The sequence below is a fragment of the Rhinoderma darwinii genome, chromosome 4 (assembly GCF_050947455.1).
Source record: "Rhinoderma darwinii isolate aRhiDar2 chromosome 4, aRhiDar2.hap1, whole genome shotgun sequence".
NCBI lineage: Eukaryota > Metazoa > Chordata > Amphibia > Anura > Rhinodermatidae > Rhinoderma > Rhinoderma darwinii.
The window spans coordinates 37,145,983-37,167,458 of record NC_134690.1 but is presented as its reverse complement, the minus strand read 5'-3'; the positions used below and the strand labels follow the sequence as shown (position 1 = coordinate 37,167,458).

The 21,476-nt window shown below is 44.7% G+C and overlaps 1 protein-coding gene across 3 annotated transcripts in view; it reads right to left on the bottom strand.

Annotated features, from left to right (window-relative positions):
- Positions 1-21,476, bottom strand: part of ATAD2B (ATPase family AAA domain containing 2B) — a 117,350-nt gene that overhangs the window by 10,509 nt on the left and 85,365 nt on the right. For all 3 annotated transcript variants that reach the window (XM_075861032.1, XM_075861034.1, XM_075861035.1), the window contains 4 exons: positions 20,754-20,913; positions 16,159-16,281; positions 10,136-10,273; positions 252-881 (listed from right to left, as the gene is read on the bottom strand). In XM_075861032.1, the coding sequence (XP_075717147.1) occupies positions 252-881; positions 10,136-10,273; positions 16,159-16,281; positions 20,754-20,913 (1,051 nt within the window). The remainder of the gene's footprint in view (positions 1-251; positions 882-10,135; positions 10,274-16,158; positions 16,282-20,753; positions 20,914-21,476) is intronic.

Sequence of the window (21,476 nt, the reverse complement as noted above, 5' to 3'; positions counted from 1 at the left end):
GTTTAAACAAAAAAAACAATTAAAACTAAAATGAAATACAAGATACATTCCCTTAAAGGGTAGATTCACAGGCGGTAGATTTTGTTTCAGAAATTTCTGCAACCATCTCATTCATCGGGGTCTGTAGAAATCCCATGTGCATGCCGCAGAAACAAACCCATTCAGATGAAGAAACACATTTTCAGCCGCAGAAAGTTCTGCGACAAATTTGCTGGATGTGAACTTACCCTAAGGCTTCTGAATCCACTTACCTTCTGGTAGGTCCAATAACGCTACATTGTCCGTCTCTTCCTCGAGTTCATTATTTTGATCGGCTCCTGGCGTTGGATTTGGTGCTGGATCATCGCCTGCACTTACAGCATTACAGCAGTTGACTAGTTCATCATTTTGCGCTCCAGATTCAGAGTCTTTGTCTGTGGTTTCGAGGGTATCACATTTCACCTTTCCATTATGGATATCGGATACGGGTGTGCTTTCTATACTGTCCATTGATGCACATCCATTTACATAGCCCGCAGCAAGCGGGGGATCCTCAGAAGAGACCGCTCCCTCCAAAGCTACATTGTTATTGACCAACATGGATTCATTCGAGCTGTCCTCCTCTGTGGACACAAAGCTGTTGCCCTTCCCAAGGGTCCCATTCTGGTGGTCCACTTCTCTGTCCATGATATCACAGGAGGACTCATCGTTGGTCGCAGAGTGGTCTCCTGTCTCATCTCCGTTCTCTTCAAGACAATCTCCATTCTCCAAGGGATCTTCGTTGTCTTCGTCGTCTCGGAACTTTGAATCTTCGTCCTCTTTCTTTAAATAAGTGGATTTCTTTTTTTTAATTATTCCCCTTCCCCACTGTGAACGTCGACGGTGCCTCTTGCGAAAGGGAACTGTTATACAAAAGAAAGAAACAAACCATGTAAATTCTCAAGATGTGTGTTGTGGAAATAAAAAGGAACAAACAAACGAAACCCTGAACAAAAAGTTTGTAAGAGACAACAATAGACGAGGCGCCTTAGTTTCCCCACAGCTGGGACAGGAGCCCAGCGCAGGCCACTTCAAGTTTTGACAAGAGAAACAGAAGCTTCAGGCAGACGGGCTTACTTAATAAATCCCAGGGATCAAGCAGATCTGAAATTAGCTGCCGGCTTTTCTTTAAGAAAAAACAAAAACATTTTGCCAATGGATTCTTCAAGCCACAAGACGTGTACTGGGAGGCGGCAGACCGCACTTCAAGAGATTACAGTCTTTTCTTAAAGTTACGACATTTTATATAAATGTATAGTAGAAATTAAACCAGTTGTTACCGAGAGTTAAGTTTATTTAACCCCTTGACGCACCATGATGACAATGAGTGCGGGGGTGAAAGTATGGAGCAGCTCACTGGGCTGCAGGCGTCAGCTGACATCTCACACTAAGGGCTTATTCACACCAACGTAGAATATGTCAGTGTATTTTCACTCTAAAAACTGCAGGAAAATCAAAAAGGAGTCTGTATGACACACACACACACACACACACACACACACACACACACACACACACACACACACACACACACACACACACACACACACACACACACACACACACACAGAGACCTTAATGGGGTTGTCCAGTCCCAAAAAAGTATGGCCTATCCTCAGGATAAGCCATCAATATTCAACTCCAGGATAGGCCACCAATTTTTTTTTTTTTAGGACTGGACAACCCCTTTAGTAAAAAAAACAAAAACAACAAACGGCTTTAAAGTAAGTAAAGGTATATCGCTAGGACATGTCATCTCTTACGGATCGGAAGTCCCTGTTGAGATAGAAAGCGAGATTGGATCGCTGAATAGCGCCATATGAATGGGTTTGGAACTCCTATACACACACAATACTACTAGACGACAAGTGTGCTTTTATTTCGCTATATTCCTGAACCCACTCACACTAATAAGAAATAAAATTTTTTTGGCCTGTTAGAAAAGAACTGGGTCACTAGTGGGGCTATAAGCCCTTTATAAATGTCTCATATCTGAATCCATTCCCTTCCTAGGCCATGGTTCCGATACATTTTGTTATTTAGGTTGATACAGATTGGAAAGGTACAAGTGCCCAGACCCCAGTGATCCTTTTTAAAACCATCTCTGATTTTCCCCTTCACACTCTGGACCACCCTATGTGCAGGAAACTACAACACCGTCCTAGTCACTTGAATGCAGCTCCTTGCACAGCGGGTATCCCGGAAACAGGACTGAGCAATTAATCTAAAAAACACAGCCAAAATTCAGCGCAAAATAACCAAAATCAGCATGTCATTTTTATTTTTTTTGTTTGCTTGTTTCAACTATATCTGTGTCCTCAGGACACAGATACAGTTGAATCCTATGGTAGAGCAGGGAGCCGTCAGTTCCATGCTCTACCAATCACTATGTAAGGCAGGCGGCTCATGAGTGGCTCAGCATAGGCTGGTGTGAGGCAGTGACGTCATCACACCGGTGTGAGGCAGTGACGTCATCACACCGGTGTGAGGCAGTGACGTCATCACACCGGTGTGAGGCAGTGACGTCATCACACCGGTGTGAGGCAGTGACGTCATCACACCGGTGTGCACCGAGCCACACATACCAGAGGGATCTCTCCTCCACTCCTTGTTGGAACGGGTTTGGCGAGTATGTATATTATTATTTTTATTAGGCACTATATTGGGGCTGTGTAAGGAAGTGTCAGGGGGTATATTATATACAGCAGGCTCAGGGGGATTTATAATAAATCAATGGCATGGCCTGCAAATAGGCGAGTGGCCTAAAAAGTTATTCACTAATTGTAATCGAGGTTACATGTTCAATTAATCGGGATTTAAAATTTGTCATAATCGTCCAGCCTGACCAGAAAGCGCCACTGTGTAGGAGAAATGCCTAAATATACTTCCGTGCCTTCCTTCTCCATATAGTCAGAAGTCGGACCCCCACTGATCATGTTGTTATGCATAGCCTAGTGCTCATCTCATCTCCACATCATCCGCACTATCTAATAATCCAAAACGCCTCTTTGATACTTTTCACTCCCTCCTTAGTCCTAAAGTGCAGACGCCAATCACAGATCTCAGTGCTGAAGACTTGGCCACTTATTTTAAAGTTAAAATCTACAACATCCGGCATGATATTATCTCCCAGTCCCCTAGTAACATCGATCCCCTTCCCTCCCGCACTCCCTCTTCCTCACTCTCAGCATTTGACCCAATAACAGAAGTCTCCAGACTCCTCCTCTTCTCGTCCTACTACCTGCCCTAGTGATCCTGTCCCCTCACACCTCCTCCAGTCCCTCTCCCCGGCTGTCCCTATGCTCCTCTCTTCTTCTCGTCCTACTACCTGTCCTAGTGATCCTATCCCCTCACACCTCCTCCAGTCCCTCTCCCCGGCTGTCCCTATGCTCCTCTCTTCTTCTCGTCCTACTACCTGTCCTAGTGATCCTGTCCCCTCACACCTCCTCCAGTCCCTCTCCCCGGCTGTCACTAGTCACCTGACTAAAATATTTAACCTCTTTCTTCTGGTATCTTTCCCTCTTTTAAACATGCCATTATAAACCCATTACTGAAAAAACCAACTCTTGACCCATCCAGCGCTGCCAACTACCGACCAGTCTCTAATCTGCCCTTCATCTCCAAACTCCTGGAACGCTTAGTCTACTCTCGCCTTATTGGCTATCTCTCTGCTAACTCCATTCTAGACCCCTTACAATCTGGTTTCCGCACTCTATACTCCACAGAAACTGCCCTTACTAAAGCCTCAAATGATCTCTTGGCGGCTAAATCGGACAGTAAATATTCTCTCCTTATTCTTCTGGATCTCTCTGCAGCCTGTGACACTGTAGACCACAAACTCCTACTTAACATGCTCCACTCTATTGGCCTCAAGGACGCGGCTCTCTCTTGGTTTTCCTCCTATCTCTCTGACCGCTCATTCAGTGTGTCATTTGCTGGATCTATTTCTTCTCCTCTTCCCCTTGCTGTCGGGGTTCCTCAGGGATCAGTCCTAGGTCTGCTCCTCTACTCTCTACACAGCTCCTATTGGACAAACCATCAGCAGATTTGGCTTCCAGTACAATCTCTACGCTGATGACACCCAATTATATGCCTCTTCCCATGACATCACCCGTGCTCTAATACAAAACACCAGTGATTGTCTGTCCGCTGTCTCTAACATCATGTCCTCTCTCTATCTGAAACCGAGTCTTTCTAAAACTGAGCTCCTTGTGTTACCACCATCTACCAACCTCCCTAAACCGGATGTCTCCATCTCTGTGTGTGGCACTATCATAACTCCTAAGCAGCACGCCCGCTGTCTCTATCACTACCATAACTCCTAAGCAGCACGCCCGCTGTCTCTATCACTACCATAACTCCTAAGCAGCATGCCCGCTGTCTCTATCACTACCATAACTCCTAAGCAGCACGCCCGCTGTCTCTATCACTACCATAACTCCTAAGCAGCACGCCCGCTGTCTCTATCACTACCATAACTCCTAAGCAGCACGCCCGCTGTCTCTATCACTATCATAACTCCTAAGCAGCACGCCCGCTGTCTCTATCACTACCATAACTCCTAAGCAGCACGCCCGCTGTCTCTTTCACTACCATAACTCCTAAGCAGCACGCCCGCTGTCTCCATCACTACCTTAACACCTAAGCAGCACGCCCGCTGCCTCTATCTCTACCATCACTACTAAGCAGCACGCCCGCTGTCTCTGGGTTATTTTTGACTCAGATCTTTCCTTTACTCCTCACATACAATCACTTTCACGCTCCTGTCATTTTCACCTCAAAAACATCTCCAGAATCCGCCCTTTTCTTACTGAGGAAAAGCCAAAACTCATTGTTGCTCTGATTCACTCTCGTCTTGACTCCTGTAACTCATTACTAGTCGGTCTTCCCCTCACTAAACTCTCCCCTCTCCAATCTATCCTCAATGCAGCAGCCAGGCTCATATTTATGACCAACCGCTACACCAACGCCTCTACCCTGTGCCAGTCACTGCACTGGTTGCCCATTCCCTTCCGAATAAAATTCAAACGTATTACTTTCACCCACAAAGCTCTCCACAGTGCTGCACCTCCTTACATCTCCTCCCTCATCTCTGTCTACCACCCTACTCGGGCTCTACGTTCTGCCAACGACCTTAGATTAAAATCCTCCATAATCCGAACCTCCCACTCCCGTCTTCAAGATTTCTCTCGTGCTGCACCCGTCCTCTGGAATGTGCTACCCCAGACAATCAGATTAATTCCCAATATCCACAGTTTTAAACGTGCCCTGAAAACACATCTATTTGGACAGGCCTATCACATCCCCTAATCTGACTCCTTTCCATGGCCCTCCTTTTAGATTAGTCATCAGAATAAGATTCCCTCACACTCCTTCTCTTCATGTCCGTCATACACGGATACTGGCTGGTGACCGGCTCATGCAGCTTTATGTTACCACCGCATATGTATAAAAATGGCCGGACTATTGTACAGAACAAACACTGTTACACTTTGTGTCTCCTTTATTTCCTCATAGATTGTAAGCTCTTGCGAGCAGGGTCCTCACTCCCCAGGTTTGAATTGTAAATGAACTTTGTCACTATGTAATGTCTGATATTGTTTGTTTCATGTTCCCTCTAAATTGTAAAGTGCTGCGTAATATGTTGGCGCTATATATATAAAGATTATTTTTATTAGTGCTATGTATACACTTATAATGGTATAAGTATAAAGAAATGCTTCCTTCCCGATCCCCATTCCATGATCTGTAGGTTCATTCCCCACTTTTATTCGCTAGCCTCGACTAAACCCCTCTCTCCAGCAACCCCACAGCCTGCCGCTATGCAACGTAAGCCTTTGGATTCTAGTAAAGTTTCATATCCAGCCATTAATGATCTTCCTGTATCGTAATGTTCTCTCGGTACCGGGCGGTGATAACACGGAGTGTTAATAATGTTATTAGGTGTCAGGACAAGCTGACATTCTCTTGTATGTTGTTCACTCTGGTTACAAAGGCTCCATCGATCCCAGAATAACCAGTCATAGTGACTCCTCACACCGAATAGTAGCCAGCTTGTATCACACTGACATGACCGTGTCCATTTAATACCTGTCTGGCAGCGCCGAAGCGTCTCTAACAAGCTCTATTGCACTTGGTTGCTGGGTTAATGCACAATGCTCGGCTTCTGAACCACGTTCATCATTAGAACATGGCAGTAACACCGTTCACTGAATGCAGGGAGTAAACAATATATCAAGAGATATTATCTTCAGGAAGATACGGCTTCTGTAATTACTTCTTCCCCCGGACCCCGGCTCACAGTTCATTCACGGAGCTGCAGGTGATTAAAAAGAAAAAGTACAATGACGAAAAAATAAATGAGCAGGCGTTCTGGACAAAACGAATGTACGACGCATCGTGAGCGCCACCTGCTGTGAACACAGGGAACTACAAGAAACTCAATTCTAAAGGGTAAAAACATTTTGCTGCTAGAAACTATTTCAGTTGTAAGGCCAGACTCCGAGGCAGATAAACAAGCGCATCACACCAACCGCGATCAATCTCAGTGATATAGGGACGCGCGACATGGCAAACGTACATGCAGAGTCACGCAACCACAATTTTGCAAATTAAACTTTTTTTTCTCGTTCAGAGAGGAGGCGCCATTCCTAAATATTCGAAAATCATAACTTTATGAACGGGGAAGAGAATTTATTTAGGGACATATGATGTGTGTGGATTTGCACACTTATTATTATATGAGAAAATACGAGTTTAAAGGGCTTGTCCAGGATTAGAAAAACATGGCTGCTTTATTCCAGAAACATCACACCTGTACATAGTTTGTGTCTAGTATTGAAGTTCCGCTTTATTCAAGTGAATAGGACGGAGTTGCAATACCACACACAACCTGTGGACAGGTGTGGCGCTGTTTTTGGAAGAAAGCAGCCATGTTTTCCTATATATATTTATTAATTTGTAAAAAAAAAAAGCAGTACATTTGCAGAGAAAGACGATTTGCAGACAAACCGTCCAGTCTGATCCTGCAAGCGTACCGACATCCTTCCTTCTTACATGGGGTGGGTAAGCAAGAAAAAGGGGAAAGAATGAAGGTAGCTGTATATACAAAAAATATAATGAAGACAATATGCAAAGTTGCCTTATTTTTGTTTTTAAATGTATTGGAATAAAAAAATAATAATTGGCCGCGAAGGTTAATCCTTCCTCTGAAGGGCTGTTTAGGTTGATGAGCTGTAGTGTGTGGGGGCTTCACTGCTGGAGACTTCTGGAATCAGCGGATATCACCAGGGTAAGCAGCCGCAGCATTACACCGCGTCCACTGAAATTCAATGGGACTGTACCTTTCGCCGCGGCGGATAAGAGGGGCTGTGTTTCATTTATGTATGCAAAAGGAGACCTGGAATCTGAATAGATGCAATGAGCGAGTTTCCATAGATTTCCTCTTTTCCATAGCAGACAAAAAACGCAGCTGTGATCCCCGGATCCAAGATGTTGGACCGTGTTGCTCTAGACTATAAAAAAAAATTATGCACTAATGACTTTACATAAAGCCATTTTTTATCCGCAGTCCCCACTGGCACATACAAGACACTGTGGCACAGCACAGCGCCCACTGCTGGCAGCACATCACAATGACATGGTTCTGCATGAAAATCGGCAGCTATGTCAGCCTCTGGGGAAGACCTGACAAGGCTTTATCATGTCCATGACTCCTCTTTATAAATAATGGAGGATAATACGGAGTATTTTAATTAAAGACTGCAGCTGATGCACTCGTTGCTAGGAAATATGGAACAACGACGGCAGCAGCGGAGCAACCTCGTCGCGACATTGAGTCCTCACGCTCACCATAGATTGCCGTTTACTTGGCACCCAGAATATGCAGCGTGTAATGCGATCTCATGTGTAGTGCGGGCTGGTGAGACACGTGGAGATCCAGATCAGCTGTTTGCGAACTATGCACAGCCTCGCCTATCCATTTCCACCAGGCCAATGCCCAGCCTTTCATATCGAGCTCTATAAAGCTCCATGTGGTGCGTGCGGTGTCATTCTACACTTGGCATCATACAGGGCAGTGTGCAAATAGAAGCCCTGGCAAGTAGTGCTCATGTATACTAAGCAAACACGGGGCGCGCCAGCTGTCAGAACACAAGCCCCTCACCCCACTGCACCCGGCAGACATCGACGACCTAGGAAGGAGAATTATAGGAGAACCAGACTCCTCACATTAAAATATCAAAGTTTTATCATTACAAACACTGCTCTGCCCTTACATATGACATCACTATACGCAGGTAGGGCAGAGAACTTTTTTAGACAACACAATTGGCTTATTGTACTATAGTCTGAATCCGCATGGAAAATATGCAACAAATATGCCAAGTGTGAACCGGAGTTTCAGGACTACTGGAATGAATGTAGCAGAGTTGACTAGCCCAAGTCTCAACTGTGCGATTCTAGTCATGGAGTACAATGGATCGCACTACATATATTTAGGTTATGTTTTTCTACCTTGACAGTTGTCAAAAGTATCGAAAGGGGTGATCTGGAGAGATGTGGTGGCGGCCTTCCAGCAGAAATAGCAGCGCACTGGTGGGGACAATAAGTGCGCTCTACAGATACACGAGATTATAGCAACTGTATCCATGGTCAACCTGCATCACCAGAATATAATCTATTGTTATAGTCCATGCTGCACCTGTATTAACAGAGATGGCAGCTGCTTAGAAGACGCAGATTGTGGGAAGGTTACTCAGATCATTGTGCAGCTTTGACTCAAATATGGGAATTTGTTCTTCTGCCACTCAAAATATTTGTCTACACACTTGACGCATGAATGTTGTCTACAGATCCGCAAACATCGGAGGAATGCAGGTCGATGTGATGTTATAGAAAAACAGACATTCAAAGTATTCTGAATGCAGTTCCGGATGTGACAGGAGTAGAAGACATGCAGTTTACTAAATGTTCTAAATAGATTCAGCACTTGGAGCTCTATTCTATTTCTCCATATACTCTCCGTGTGTCGCTACATGTGGCTCTGTGCGATGCTGTAATACTGGCTTATTCTCCCTAGAAACAATCCTGATAAGGTAGAATACCTCCGCAATACGGCATGTGATAAAACAGGCAACTATTTCTTATTCTGTCCGATTCCATTGGTAAGAATATATATCTCTAACTAATCAGAGGTACAGTATCGCCCCATATAGGTCTACGGGTGTCATATTACAGTAAAGCGCAGAATCCCTTAAAAGGGTTTATCCCAGACAATATTTATGGCCTATTTTAGGAATGACCATCAATATCAGTGAGGGTCCAACTACTGACACTTCCACCGATAAGTCGACTGAATGAATGGGACCAAGCGGCAGCATCAGGCACAGCCAATACTAAATAAATGGCTGGTGAACAATTAACGGGACCCCACAGTCAGATGATTGGCAGGGGAGCTGGGGTTAGACGCCCACTGATCTGATACATCCTTACAATGGGCCATCAAGATTGTAGTCCTGGCAATCTAAGACGACGTCATTTGAAGGGTGTTTGTGTCAGTCACTGTCTTCTTAAAGGGTTTTTCCAATCCCTAAAAATGTATGGCCTGTCCTCTGGATAGGGCATCAATATGTGATCGGTCGGGATCGGACTCCCGAGACACACTTGTAGCGGCGGTTCACAGTATTACACCCTTCCCCCATTAACGTCAATGGCAGAAGGCTGTAATACTCTGAACCACCGCTCCAAGATCGCCGCAGGCCCCACAAAAGAGCTGATTGCCCGTTATCCCAGGAGTTGGACCCCGACCGATCACACATTGATGGCCTATCCTGAAGATCGGACATCAATTCTTAAGGACTGGACAACCCCTTTAATGACTAGTCAATTCATTTCGGGGGAAGCTGGGTGGCAGCCAATATGGACACAGTTACAGGCTCTACTAAACTTGTCACCCAGCTTTCTTAGAGTCCAGAATGGCAAATGTCCCTAATTATTCATCATTAGAGGAACAAGAGATGAATGGGTGAGTTGTAATGGCAGTCCTATTGATGGTCACCTTCGTCACATCAATGACTCATTACAGGTGATTTGTTTTTAATTGTTAGAAAATACCTACATGTACATTTGGTTGCAGAATGATTTGCCATGGCCAGTGCAATCCTGTGCTTATTCCGGAACACCTCGTCATCTCCGGCTTCTGCCGTCCGCACCACCGAACTCTGAGGATTTATTTGCTCTGTGGTCACCGACAAACCTGCACATACAAGATAAGAGGGAACTTTTAATTTAATCCTGGACGACACCAGAAAATATTTTTGGCCGTATTTTCAACTCTTCATAGCAGAGTTTTCCTTCCAGTCAGCAGAAATTTCTGAGGTTGAAATAAATTAAGATACCCCAGATCTGCCGAATCACTCCAATGTACCCTCATAGCACAGCACAAGCAATTTTTAATGGAAATTTACTAATAAACTACCGGAGGAAATAGCAGCCCACGCCGCATATATTAACCTTTAATAATTTCATTCCCCCAGATGTGGTATACAATTCTAGAAAGAGTTCTCCTGAAATGTCTGTTTTAGTAAATGCTTGTATTCGCCCGAAAGACATCAACTCTGGCGTATCTTTAGAATGCGGTGTTGTGCTATTCCTCTGTTGCTCCCCCTAGAAATGTACAAGTAAATTGACAACTCGCCGTTAAGATTCCCCTTGTCAACAGGTTGTGCACGATTGACATGGTGAACAGTAACACAGTTATTCATACATTTCAAGGAATACCAGTATAATGGCACAATGCAGAGACCTAAGAAAAGATGCCCCAGATGCATGTATTATACGTCAGGAGAGCCGACGTCCTCTATACTACAGCACACAGGAGAGCTGATAGCTCCTCTATACTACACCACACAGGAGAACTGACAGAACCTCTATACTACACCACACAAGAGAACTGACAGATCCTCTATACTACACCACACAGGAGAGCTGACAGCTCCTCTATACTACACCACACAGGAGAGCTGACAGCTCCTCTATACTACACCACACAGGAGAGCTGACAGCTCCTCTATACTACACCACACAGGAGAGCTGACAGATCCTCTATACTACACCACACAGGAGAGCTGACAGATCCTCTATACCACACCACACAGGAGAGCTGACAGGTCCTCTATACTACACCACACAGGAGAGCTGACAGCTCCTCTATACTACACCACACAGGAGAGCTGACAGATCCTCTATACTACACCACACAGGAGAGCTGACAGATCCTCTATACCACACCAAACAGGAGAGCTGACAGCTCCTCTATACTACACCACACAGGAGAGCTGACAGCTCCTCTATACTACACCACACAGGAGAGCTGACAGCTCCTCTATACTACACCACACAGGAGAACTGACAGCTCCTCTATACTACACCACACAGGAGAGCAGACATATCCTCTATACTACACCACACCGGAGAACTGACGGACACTCTATACTACACCACACAGGAGAGCTGACAGATCCTCTATACTACACCACACAGGAGAACTGACAGATCCTCTATACTACACCACACAGGAGAGCTGACAGCTCCTCTATACTACACCACACAAGAGAACTGACAGATCCTCTATACTACACCACACAGGAGAGCTGACAGATCCTCTATACTACACCACACAGGAGAACTGACAGCTCCTCTATACTACACCACACAGGAGAGCTGACAGATCCTCTATACTACACCACACAGGAGAGCTGACATGTCCTCTATACTACACCACACAGGAGAACTGACAGCTCCTCTATACTACACCACACAGGAGAGCTGACAGATCCTCTATACTACGCCACACAGGAGAGCTGACATGTCCTCTATACTACACCACACAGGAGAGCAGACAGCTCCTCTATACTACGCCTCACAGGAGAGCTGACAGCTCCTCTATACTACACCACACAGGAGAGCTGACAGCTCCTCTATACTACACCACACAGGAGAGCTGACAGATCCTCTATACTACACCACACAGGAGAGCTGACAGCTCCTCTATACTACACCACACAGGAGAGCTGACAGATCCTCTATACTACACCCCACATGGGAGCTGACAGTTCCTCTATACTATACCACACAGGAGAGCTGACAGCTCCTCTATACTACACCACACAGGAGAGCTGACAGCTCCTCTATACTACACCACACAGGAGAGCTGACAGATCCTCTATACTACACCACACAGGAGAGCTGACAGATCCTCTATACCACACCAAACAGGAGAGCTGACAGCTCCTCTATACTACACCACACAGGAGAGCAGACATATCCTCTATACTACACCACACCGGAGAACTGACGGACACTCTATACTACACCACACAGGAGAGCTGACAGATCCTCTATACTACACCACACAGGAGAACTGACAGATCCTCTATACTACACCACACAGGAGAGCTGACAGCTCCTCTATACTACACCACACAAGAGAACTGACAGATCCTCTACACTACACCACACAGGAGAGCTGACAGATCCTCTATACTACACCACACAGGAGAACTGACAGCTCCTCTATACTACACCACACAGGAGAGCTGACAGATCCTCTATACTACACCACACAGGAGAGCTGACATGTCCTCTATACTACACCACACAGGAGAACTGACAGCTCCTCTATACTACACCACACAGGAGAGCTGACAGATCCTCTATACTACGCCACACAGGAGAGCTGACATGTCCTCTATACTACACCACACAGGAGAGCAGACAGCTCCTCTATACTACGCCTCACAGGAGAGCTGACAGCTCCTCTATACTACACCACACAAGAGAACTGACAGATCCTCTATACTACACCACACAGGAGAGCTGACAGATCCTCTATACTACACCACACAGGAGAACTGACAGCTCCTCTATACTACACCACACAGGAGAGCTGACAGATCCTCTATACTACACCACACAGGAGAGCTGACATGTCCTCTATACTACACCACACAGGAGAACTGACAGCTCCTCTATACTACACCACACAGGAGAGCTGACAGATCCTCTATACTACGCCACACAGGAGAGCTGACATGTCCTCTATACTACACCACACAGGAGAACTGACAGATCCTCTATACTACACCACACAGGAGAGCTGACAGCTCCTCTATACTACACCACACAAGAGAACTGACAGATCCTCTATACTACACCACACAAGAGAACTGACAGATCCTCTATACTACACCACACAGGAGAGCTGACAGATCCTCTATACTACACCACACAGGAGAACTGACAGCTCCTCTATACTACACCACACAGGAGAGCTGACAGATCCTCTATACTACACCACACAGGAGAGCTGACATGTCCTCTATACTACACCACACAGGAGAACTGACAGCTCCTCTATACTACACCACACAGGAGAGCTGACAGATCCTCTATACTACGCCACACAGGAGAGCTGACATGTCCTCTATACTACACCACACAGGAGAGCAGACAGCTCCTCTATACTACGCCTCACAGGAGAGCTGACAGCTCCTCTATACTACACCACACAGGAGAGCTGACAGCTCCTCTATACTACACCACACAGGAGAGCTGACAGATCCTCTATACTACACCACACAGGAGAGCTGACAGCTCCTCTATACTACACCACACAGGAGAGCTGACAGATCCTCTATACTACACCACACAGGAGAGCTGACAGATCCTCTATACTACACCCCACATGGGAGCTGACAGTTCCTCTATACTATACCACACAGGAGAGCTGACAGCTCCTCTATACTATACCACACAGGAGAGCTGACAGCTCCTCTATACTACACCACACAGGAGAGCTGACAGCTCCTCTATACTACACCACACAGGAGAGCTGACAGATCCTCTATACTACACCACACAGGAGAGCTGACAGATCCTCTATACCACACCAAACAGGAGAGCTGACAGCTCCTCTATACTACACCACACAGGAGAGCAGACATATCCTCTATACTACACCACACCGGAGAACTGACGGACACTCTATACTACACCACACAGGAGAGCTGACAGATCCTCTATACTACACCACACAGGAGAACTGACAGATCCTCTATACTACACCACACAGGAGAACTGACAGATCCTCTATACTACACCACACAGGAGAGCTGACAGATCCTCTATACTACACCACACAGGAGAACTGACAGCTCCTCTATACTACACCACACAGGAGAGCTGACAGATCCTCTATACTACACCACACAGGAGAGCTGACATGTCCTCTATACTACACCACACAGGAGAACTGACAGCTCCTCTATACTACACCACACAGGAGAGCGGACAGATCCTCTATACTACGCCACACAGGAGAGCTGACATGTCCTCTATACTACACCACACAGGAGAGCAGACAGCTCCTCTATACTACGCCTCACAGGAGAGCTGACAGCTCCTCTATACTACACCACACAGGAGAGCTGACAGCTCCTCTATACTACACCACACAGGAGAGCTGACAGATCCTCTATACTACACCACACAGGAGAGCTGACAGCTCCTCTATACTACACCACACAGGAGAGCTGACAGATCCTCTATACTACACCACACAGGAGAGCTGACAGATCCTCTATACTACACCCCACATGGGAGCTGACAGTTCCTCTATACTATACCACACAGGAGAGCTGACATGTCCTCTATACTACACCACACAGCAGAGCTGACAGCTCCTCTATACTACACCACACAGGAGAGCTGAAAGCTCCTCTATACTACACCATACAGGAGATCTGACATGTCCTCTATACTACGCCACACAGGAGAGCTGACATGTCCTCTATACTACACCACACAGGAGAGCTGACAGCTCCTCTATACTACACCACACAGGAGAGATGACAGATCCTCTATACTACACCACTGTGAGATTATCTTCTTCTCTGAGTCTATACAGCATATGATTGGCAAAATGGGAGTTGTGTGCTCACATGAGGCCAGGAGTAGGAGTGAGTTAATAGTTTTGCCATTTTGCTGGTCCATAAAATACAAAAGGGACAATTCACCTATGTTTAATGAATTCTCCAAAAGCAAATCTTAAACCTGGTGAACTAATTTGCCAATGCATTCTAACGGACAGCCACTCAGCTAAATGCACATAGAGCAAAAACTTTAGTCTCCAGACAGGAACCTGAACTTTATACAGAATATCGTCACTTATCAGCCATGTAATAAGAATTCCTTCAGTGTTTTAAATGTCTCCTTCTCTAGTTTTGGCTTTATTGGGGTTAATCTGCTAGGAGGAGGATACATCTGCTAGGAGGAGGCTGGACAATAAATCTGCTTGTATAAGGGGTAATCGATGTTTCGCACTACATACACTCAGATCCAGCAACAGCAATCACACACTGAATAGAAAGTGGGAGAAAAACAGAGACAGGATTTACCTTGAATCTCAAGTATTTCCAGTGAGACTCTTTAGATCAGCCAGCAGCCTCCTGCTTCATAATAAATAGGAATCCTTTTACATTGCTGGTAATTTAGCATGCAACAGGAAGATCGCAGCAGAGCTCTTCACTGTCTATACAGCTGCGCACACAGTCTCCCCCCATACAGTACTGATTGAGCTCCGAAGCAGATCGTCTCACACAGCAGTCAAAATCGTGAGAATTAAACTGCTCACTTCTGCATGTAGAGAGCCGACTTTAGCTGAAGCAGTGTCAGCTCTTATTACATTAGAGAACATTTTGTAATGTTGCCCAAAGTAAGTTTTTATATTTTGGTCTCCTATTACTTTGAGGTGACCGTTCCTCTTTAAGATCTCATCTGCTCATGGGTTATGTGCGAAAGGCTAAAACGTCATGCTGGGATTTGTAGTACATGAACAGCTTCATCTTCCCATGGCTTTGGGAGCACCATTATATTCCGTAATTGTAATAAAGATAATTGCAGATAATCCTCATTCTCCGATACATTTTAGTTCTTCAGTCCAGAGACAAAATGATGCAGACGTGCATATTGTCTGTATAATTTAGAGGTTAATCTGCAATCGTTGTCCCGTCGTTTTTTTCAGAGTGTTAATTGAAAACCAACAGGCGTGAATGAAAGTTAGGAGAACGGATTACAACATACCTCGCTTGGTTCGAGCTTCTTTAATCTCTTCGCACAGTTTGTTGAACTCATGATCAAGTTCAGCGGCGATGATGGCGTGGGCCGTGTCTTTCAAAGCGCAGGCGCGGTGTCTGATAATTTTATCTGTACAGGAGACATGGCAAAAACAGTAATTTCTCTATGGAGAATGACCCACAAAAACGTCAAATTTGCAGTGTGACCACTACAATGTATCAGCAATTTAAAAGGGCAACTCCATTGAAATAACTGCATACATAACTAGATACAAGAGTAGCTACACGTACAGAAGTGGTCACAGGAAGTTCTATCTGCTACACAATAGACTGCCTCTTCATGCTACACCGGCATTGTTTTAAGTCTCTGTCATCATGCTTTCTGATGCCTGAATAGCAGAGGACATAAAATAATGCTGTTTTAGGATATAAAGCAATTAAGATAATGGAGAAAGTAGGTAGGAACAAGAAGGGCTGTAATCTATGTACTAACAGAGGCTTGTGGGAGACATCGTGTAGCAAGTGGAGACGGGAGTTTAAAAAAAATACCTGTCGGCCCACCTGACATGTCAGTTTTAGTAAATATTTTTGATGTTGCATTCTTTTTTTTTTAAATCAGACAAGTTTTTATTGAAAATACAACATAAATTATACATCCTTTTCATTTCTGATAAAGTACAAAGAATCAGTCAACAGGAAAAAAAAAACAAAAACAAAGTACCAACATGACATCTTGTGCTTAGAACAAAATTCCTGTAATTTACATTACACTTTGCCTTTCATCATCATTAGTTGTACCAGTATATATATCCCTTTCCCTAACCCTAACCCCCGAACTCCCCTCCCCTTTCGCAGTACCTCCTCTGTTCCTTGATTCGCCAAGTCCCTCCACCTCTTCCCTCCTTCCTGTATGTCTGCCCGTGATTTCACCATACTTTACACATATATATGCGTCAGTCCACCTTCAAATCCCATCTAATGTGTCACATTACTATAGGTATTCACCCATTTACTCCATTGCTTCTCATATTTATGCATTGCCCCTCTTTTTAGATATATTCGGTGTTCCAGTGATACCGTGTGGTTAACATATCCAACTAGCTCAGACACCTCCGGGGGATCCGCCTGCAACCAATATTTTGCAATTAATTTCCTAGCATGATACAGAACCTTTTTTATAGCCAGTAATTCTAGCCCATCTCCTCCTTCCTCCCCCATACAACCCAATAAAAAGATCTTAGGTTCCAGTGGGAAATCTCTACCATATACTCTAGATACCATTCCCTTAACTGCATTCCAATATATATTCAGCTTTGGGCAACTCCAAAACATATGTTTTATATCTGCTCCATCAAACATACATCTGGGACACTCTTGTTGTTCTAATTCGCATTTGCCACAGCACCTTAGGTGTCCTATACACCCTATGCAGCAGAAAGAGTTGCGACCTCCTGTGTGCCACACTAATAGAGATTATTTTGGGCGATCCGATTAATTCCTCCCATTCTTCATCCGCTATCGTCCCTACATCCTCTTCCCACTTTCGTCTAGTCTCTACCAACGGATGTCCTAGGAATTTAGTAAGTAACATACTATATAGCACCGAAATAAGCCCCTTAGTATCCTGGGCCTCCAGCACCCGTTCCATCCCTCCCATAGTGGAGCAACTCAAATCCACCAGCCTCTCTTGTGTCTGCATCGCATGCCTGAGCTGAAGATATTGATAGAACCGCCTATGTGAGAGTCCAAACTCTTCCTGTAGCTGCGCAAACAGCTTAAGAGTACCTCCTTCATATATCTGGTGCACATATCTGATCCCTGCTTGTTCCCAATCCTGAAATCCTTCCAAAATATTAACCTCCCATAGATAAGGATTATCCCATAAAGGCATATAGTTGGAGCATCCTGCAATCCCCAAGATCTTCTTACTTTCCCACCAAACTTTATGTAATAGTAGCAGAGTCGGTTTCCCTCTCGCCTCCCTCCGTAATTTATGCGACTCCATGGCCTCTAATAAATTCGTTCTTTGACCCAGGTAGTATACCAGTTTCCCACTGGAGTTCCAATCCTCCCTGTTCTTCCATCCTTTAAAGTGTTGTATTTGGGCTGCTTGATAATATATCCACGCATTTGGAATAGCTAACCCCCCCTGTTCTGCTGGTAATTGTAGCTTTTCCATTTTTATCCTGGGGACCCCCCTTTTCCACACTAAGTCTCTAAACAAATTATGTATTCTCCTGAACCAGTATTTAGGTAACCACATTGGGGCATTGTGCAGAATATAGAGAACCTGGGGCATCAGAATCATTTTGATGAGGTTTGCTCGTCCCAGTGCTGACAGCGGCAACCCAAGCCAGACTTTGGTCCTATCTGCCAATTTATTCATTAATGGTATCACGTTCTTGATGTTGCATTCTTATTCTTCCTGGAAATGTATGAATTGACAACTGGGCAGCTTGCTGTGTACGGTTTATACATGAAACTGAAGAATAACAGCATACAGTAAAGTAAAACTCCCCTTAGCAATAGCTGAAGGCCGTCAGCAGGTTACGGTCCAGTCATAAGCTCAAAAATTATATGTAAGTCAGTACCTATAGGTCATGGTTACCGGCTATTTATTTTCCACAGTGCTTTCTGCTTTTTGGGTCAGCTTCTTTAGGGAAGAGTTGTGATCTGTGACTGCCATTTAGCTATAGTGCTTTAAAGGGAGTGTTCGGTAGCCTGAAATCCATCTGACTGCAGCTCTGCCTCTCCAGATTGGCTGCTGTGGCTAAACACCAGCCCATCACCAGGAAGTCCGTGCATAGGGAACCGATTTATATTACAGCAAAAGCAGAATGATTATAAAGTGTGGACGATCAGTGAGAGAAAATAAACTATCGGGTATTTGGCACACATGTACTGAGGCCCCATGCACATGACCATATCTTTAATGTGTAATTAAGGACCGTAATTACGTACGCATTCATTTCTATGGGCTATGGACACCTTTCAGTATTTTTAATGATGGGTGTCCGTGCCGTAGAAATGATAGACCATGTCCTTTTTTTGTCCGTAATTACGGCACAGACTTCCCATAGAAGTCTATGGTCGCTTGCTTAATTACGGACGGCTACAGATCTGCATCAGTCGGTACTTACAGAAGCGTTGCTATGCGACGCCAGGGGTTTACCCAAGATTATTCAGGTTTTTTTTGCGGATCCCTGAATACGGATGCATTGCTGGATACACATACATACATACACTTTTGCTGCGTTCTTGTGCGTTATTCATGTCGTTTTTTCGCTGCATTTTTTAGTGCGGCCAGATGTTACATTAAAGTCTATAATAAAATATAAAATGTTCTACATACAACGGCCTTTTGGTTTGTGGCAATTTTGTGGTCACTGGCGTTCTTTTCTAAAGGCAGTATTGCTCTGGGTATGGCTTTGTTTTTTTTTTCAGCCATTTTTCCCAGAAGCTTCTCTGTAGGATTTCCAAAATGCGAGAAAAAAAAAACCAAAACAAACGCATGTACAAAATGACGCCAAATGAAAAATTTCACCCAAAAAATAAAACGCATGTCACATTTTAAAAAAAAAAAAAAAAAAAAAAAAAAAATACCTATCGTTTTTAGAAGCTTTTTTTTCAGGCAGTTTAAAACTCCAGAAACCGTGTGTGTGAAGGAGGCCTAAAGTGGTATTCCCAGAGTTGACATTTATCACCAAACCACAGGATAGGTGCTAAGTGCCTGATTGCTGGGACTCCCACTGATCACTAGAATGAGGGTCCAGAGACCCTGATTGTCCTCACTGCACAGTCGCGTGAATGGAGCAGCGGATGGGCATTTGCGCTGCCACTCCATTCAAAATTTATGGGACTAAAAGGACAGAAGAGAACAGCGCTCAACTGTGTCCATCAGTCCCATAGATAGTGTATGGAGTGGCAAGGTATATACTCGACCGCTGCTCCATTCAAGCTCCCCCTCAAATGCGGTGACTATGAACAGTGGGTTTGGGACCCCGATTCTAGTGATCCGTAAGGGTCCCAGTAGTGGCGGGTCCCAGTAATCTGACACTATCACCCATCCTGTGTATAGGGGATAGAGGGGAATATCTTAGAATCCACAGTTAAGAGCATACACTTTACAGTACCAGGCATCATATAAAAGATGAGGCAGTGGACTACAGGGGCATGTATTAAATAACTAACGTCTCCGAGCGCAAAGATGATTTGTGCCGCTTTTAAGAATTACACTGAACATTGCAGATCCACAGCACAGCAAATAGAGGGGTAGAGCGTAACTTTATGGATCTCAAGGCAGCATTTTATCTCACGCACTCGACATCTCAGACAATCGATAACATAAAAAAATATATATAAAAGTATTACAGCGTCGGGAGAAAATGGCAGTCGTTTTTTTTTAACAAACTATTTATATCCATTGGCAAACATGGCACCTGTCTTGCTTCTCTATTTTCCCCGTGACTGGCAGAGCGGAGTAATTATGAGTTGCTATTCGACACATCTCCCCTCTGGCAGAAAGAGGCTTAAAATCAATATAGCCTGGAGAGGGAGAAAAATAATAATTGCCAGAGCACTTTTCTGCCCGAGCATCATTACCTCCCGGTTCTTTATCAGGATTGTATTCCAAGGCGTTGCTGCAGATCAGGTCGACGTCCGTTAGGAAATCCCGCACGGTCAGATAGCGGTGCTTGTCGATTTTGGTCATTATGGTGGAGAGGTCCATGGGTTCTCTTATGACCTCAAGGTAATCGGAAACCTGCGAGACAAAAGCATGAGTCGTTACTGAAAATACAATGCATTAACCCATTAATTCATGCAAAAGAAAAACCCATATATACACACACACACACACACACAAGTCGTACAGCGAGTTATATTGCAAGTATTATGACCGCTTAATGAAACGACATGCCACAAAGCTTCACATAAAGAAAGCGATGAGAAGCGGGTGATGCTCTGAAGTAATGCGATCCAAGGAACAGCGGTTTTAAACACGAGCATCGAGACAACACAAACCGTGCAGAGGACCCCGACTGACTCCAAGGCCAAGAAAGCAATTCTCCATGGAAGAGACATATTGGTATTCATATAGTGACTCCTGTGACAGGCAGACTCCCTCAGGTCCAGGGGGAAAGTACAGTTTACCTGTTTTGCCCATCATATACAGTTTTCAGGACTTTGTGTAGTCCTATACATTGCACAAGCAGGGAGGGGTGTGGTAATTTACAGACTAAGCGATGCTGCAATGAAGACCCTACCAGTTCGACCCACAAGTATTTATGGCATTTCCTATTGATGAACCCAATTAAAGTCAACGAG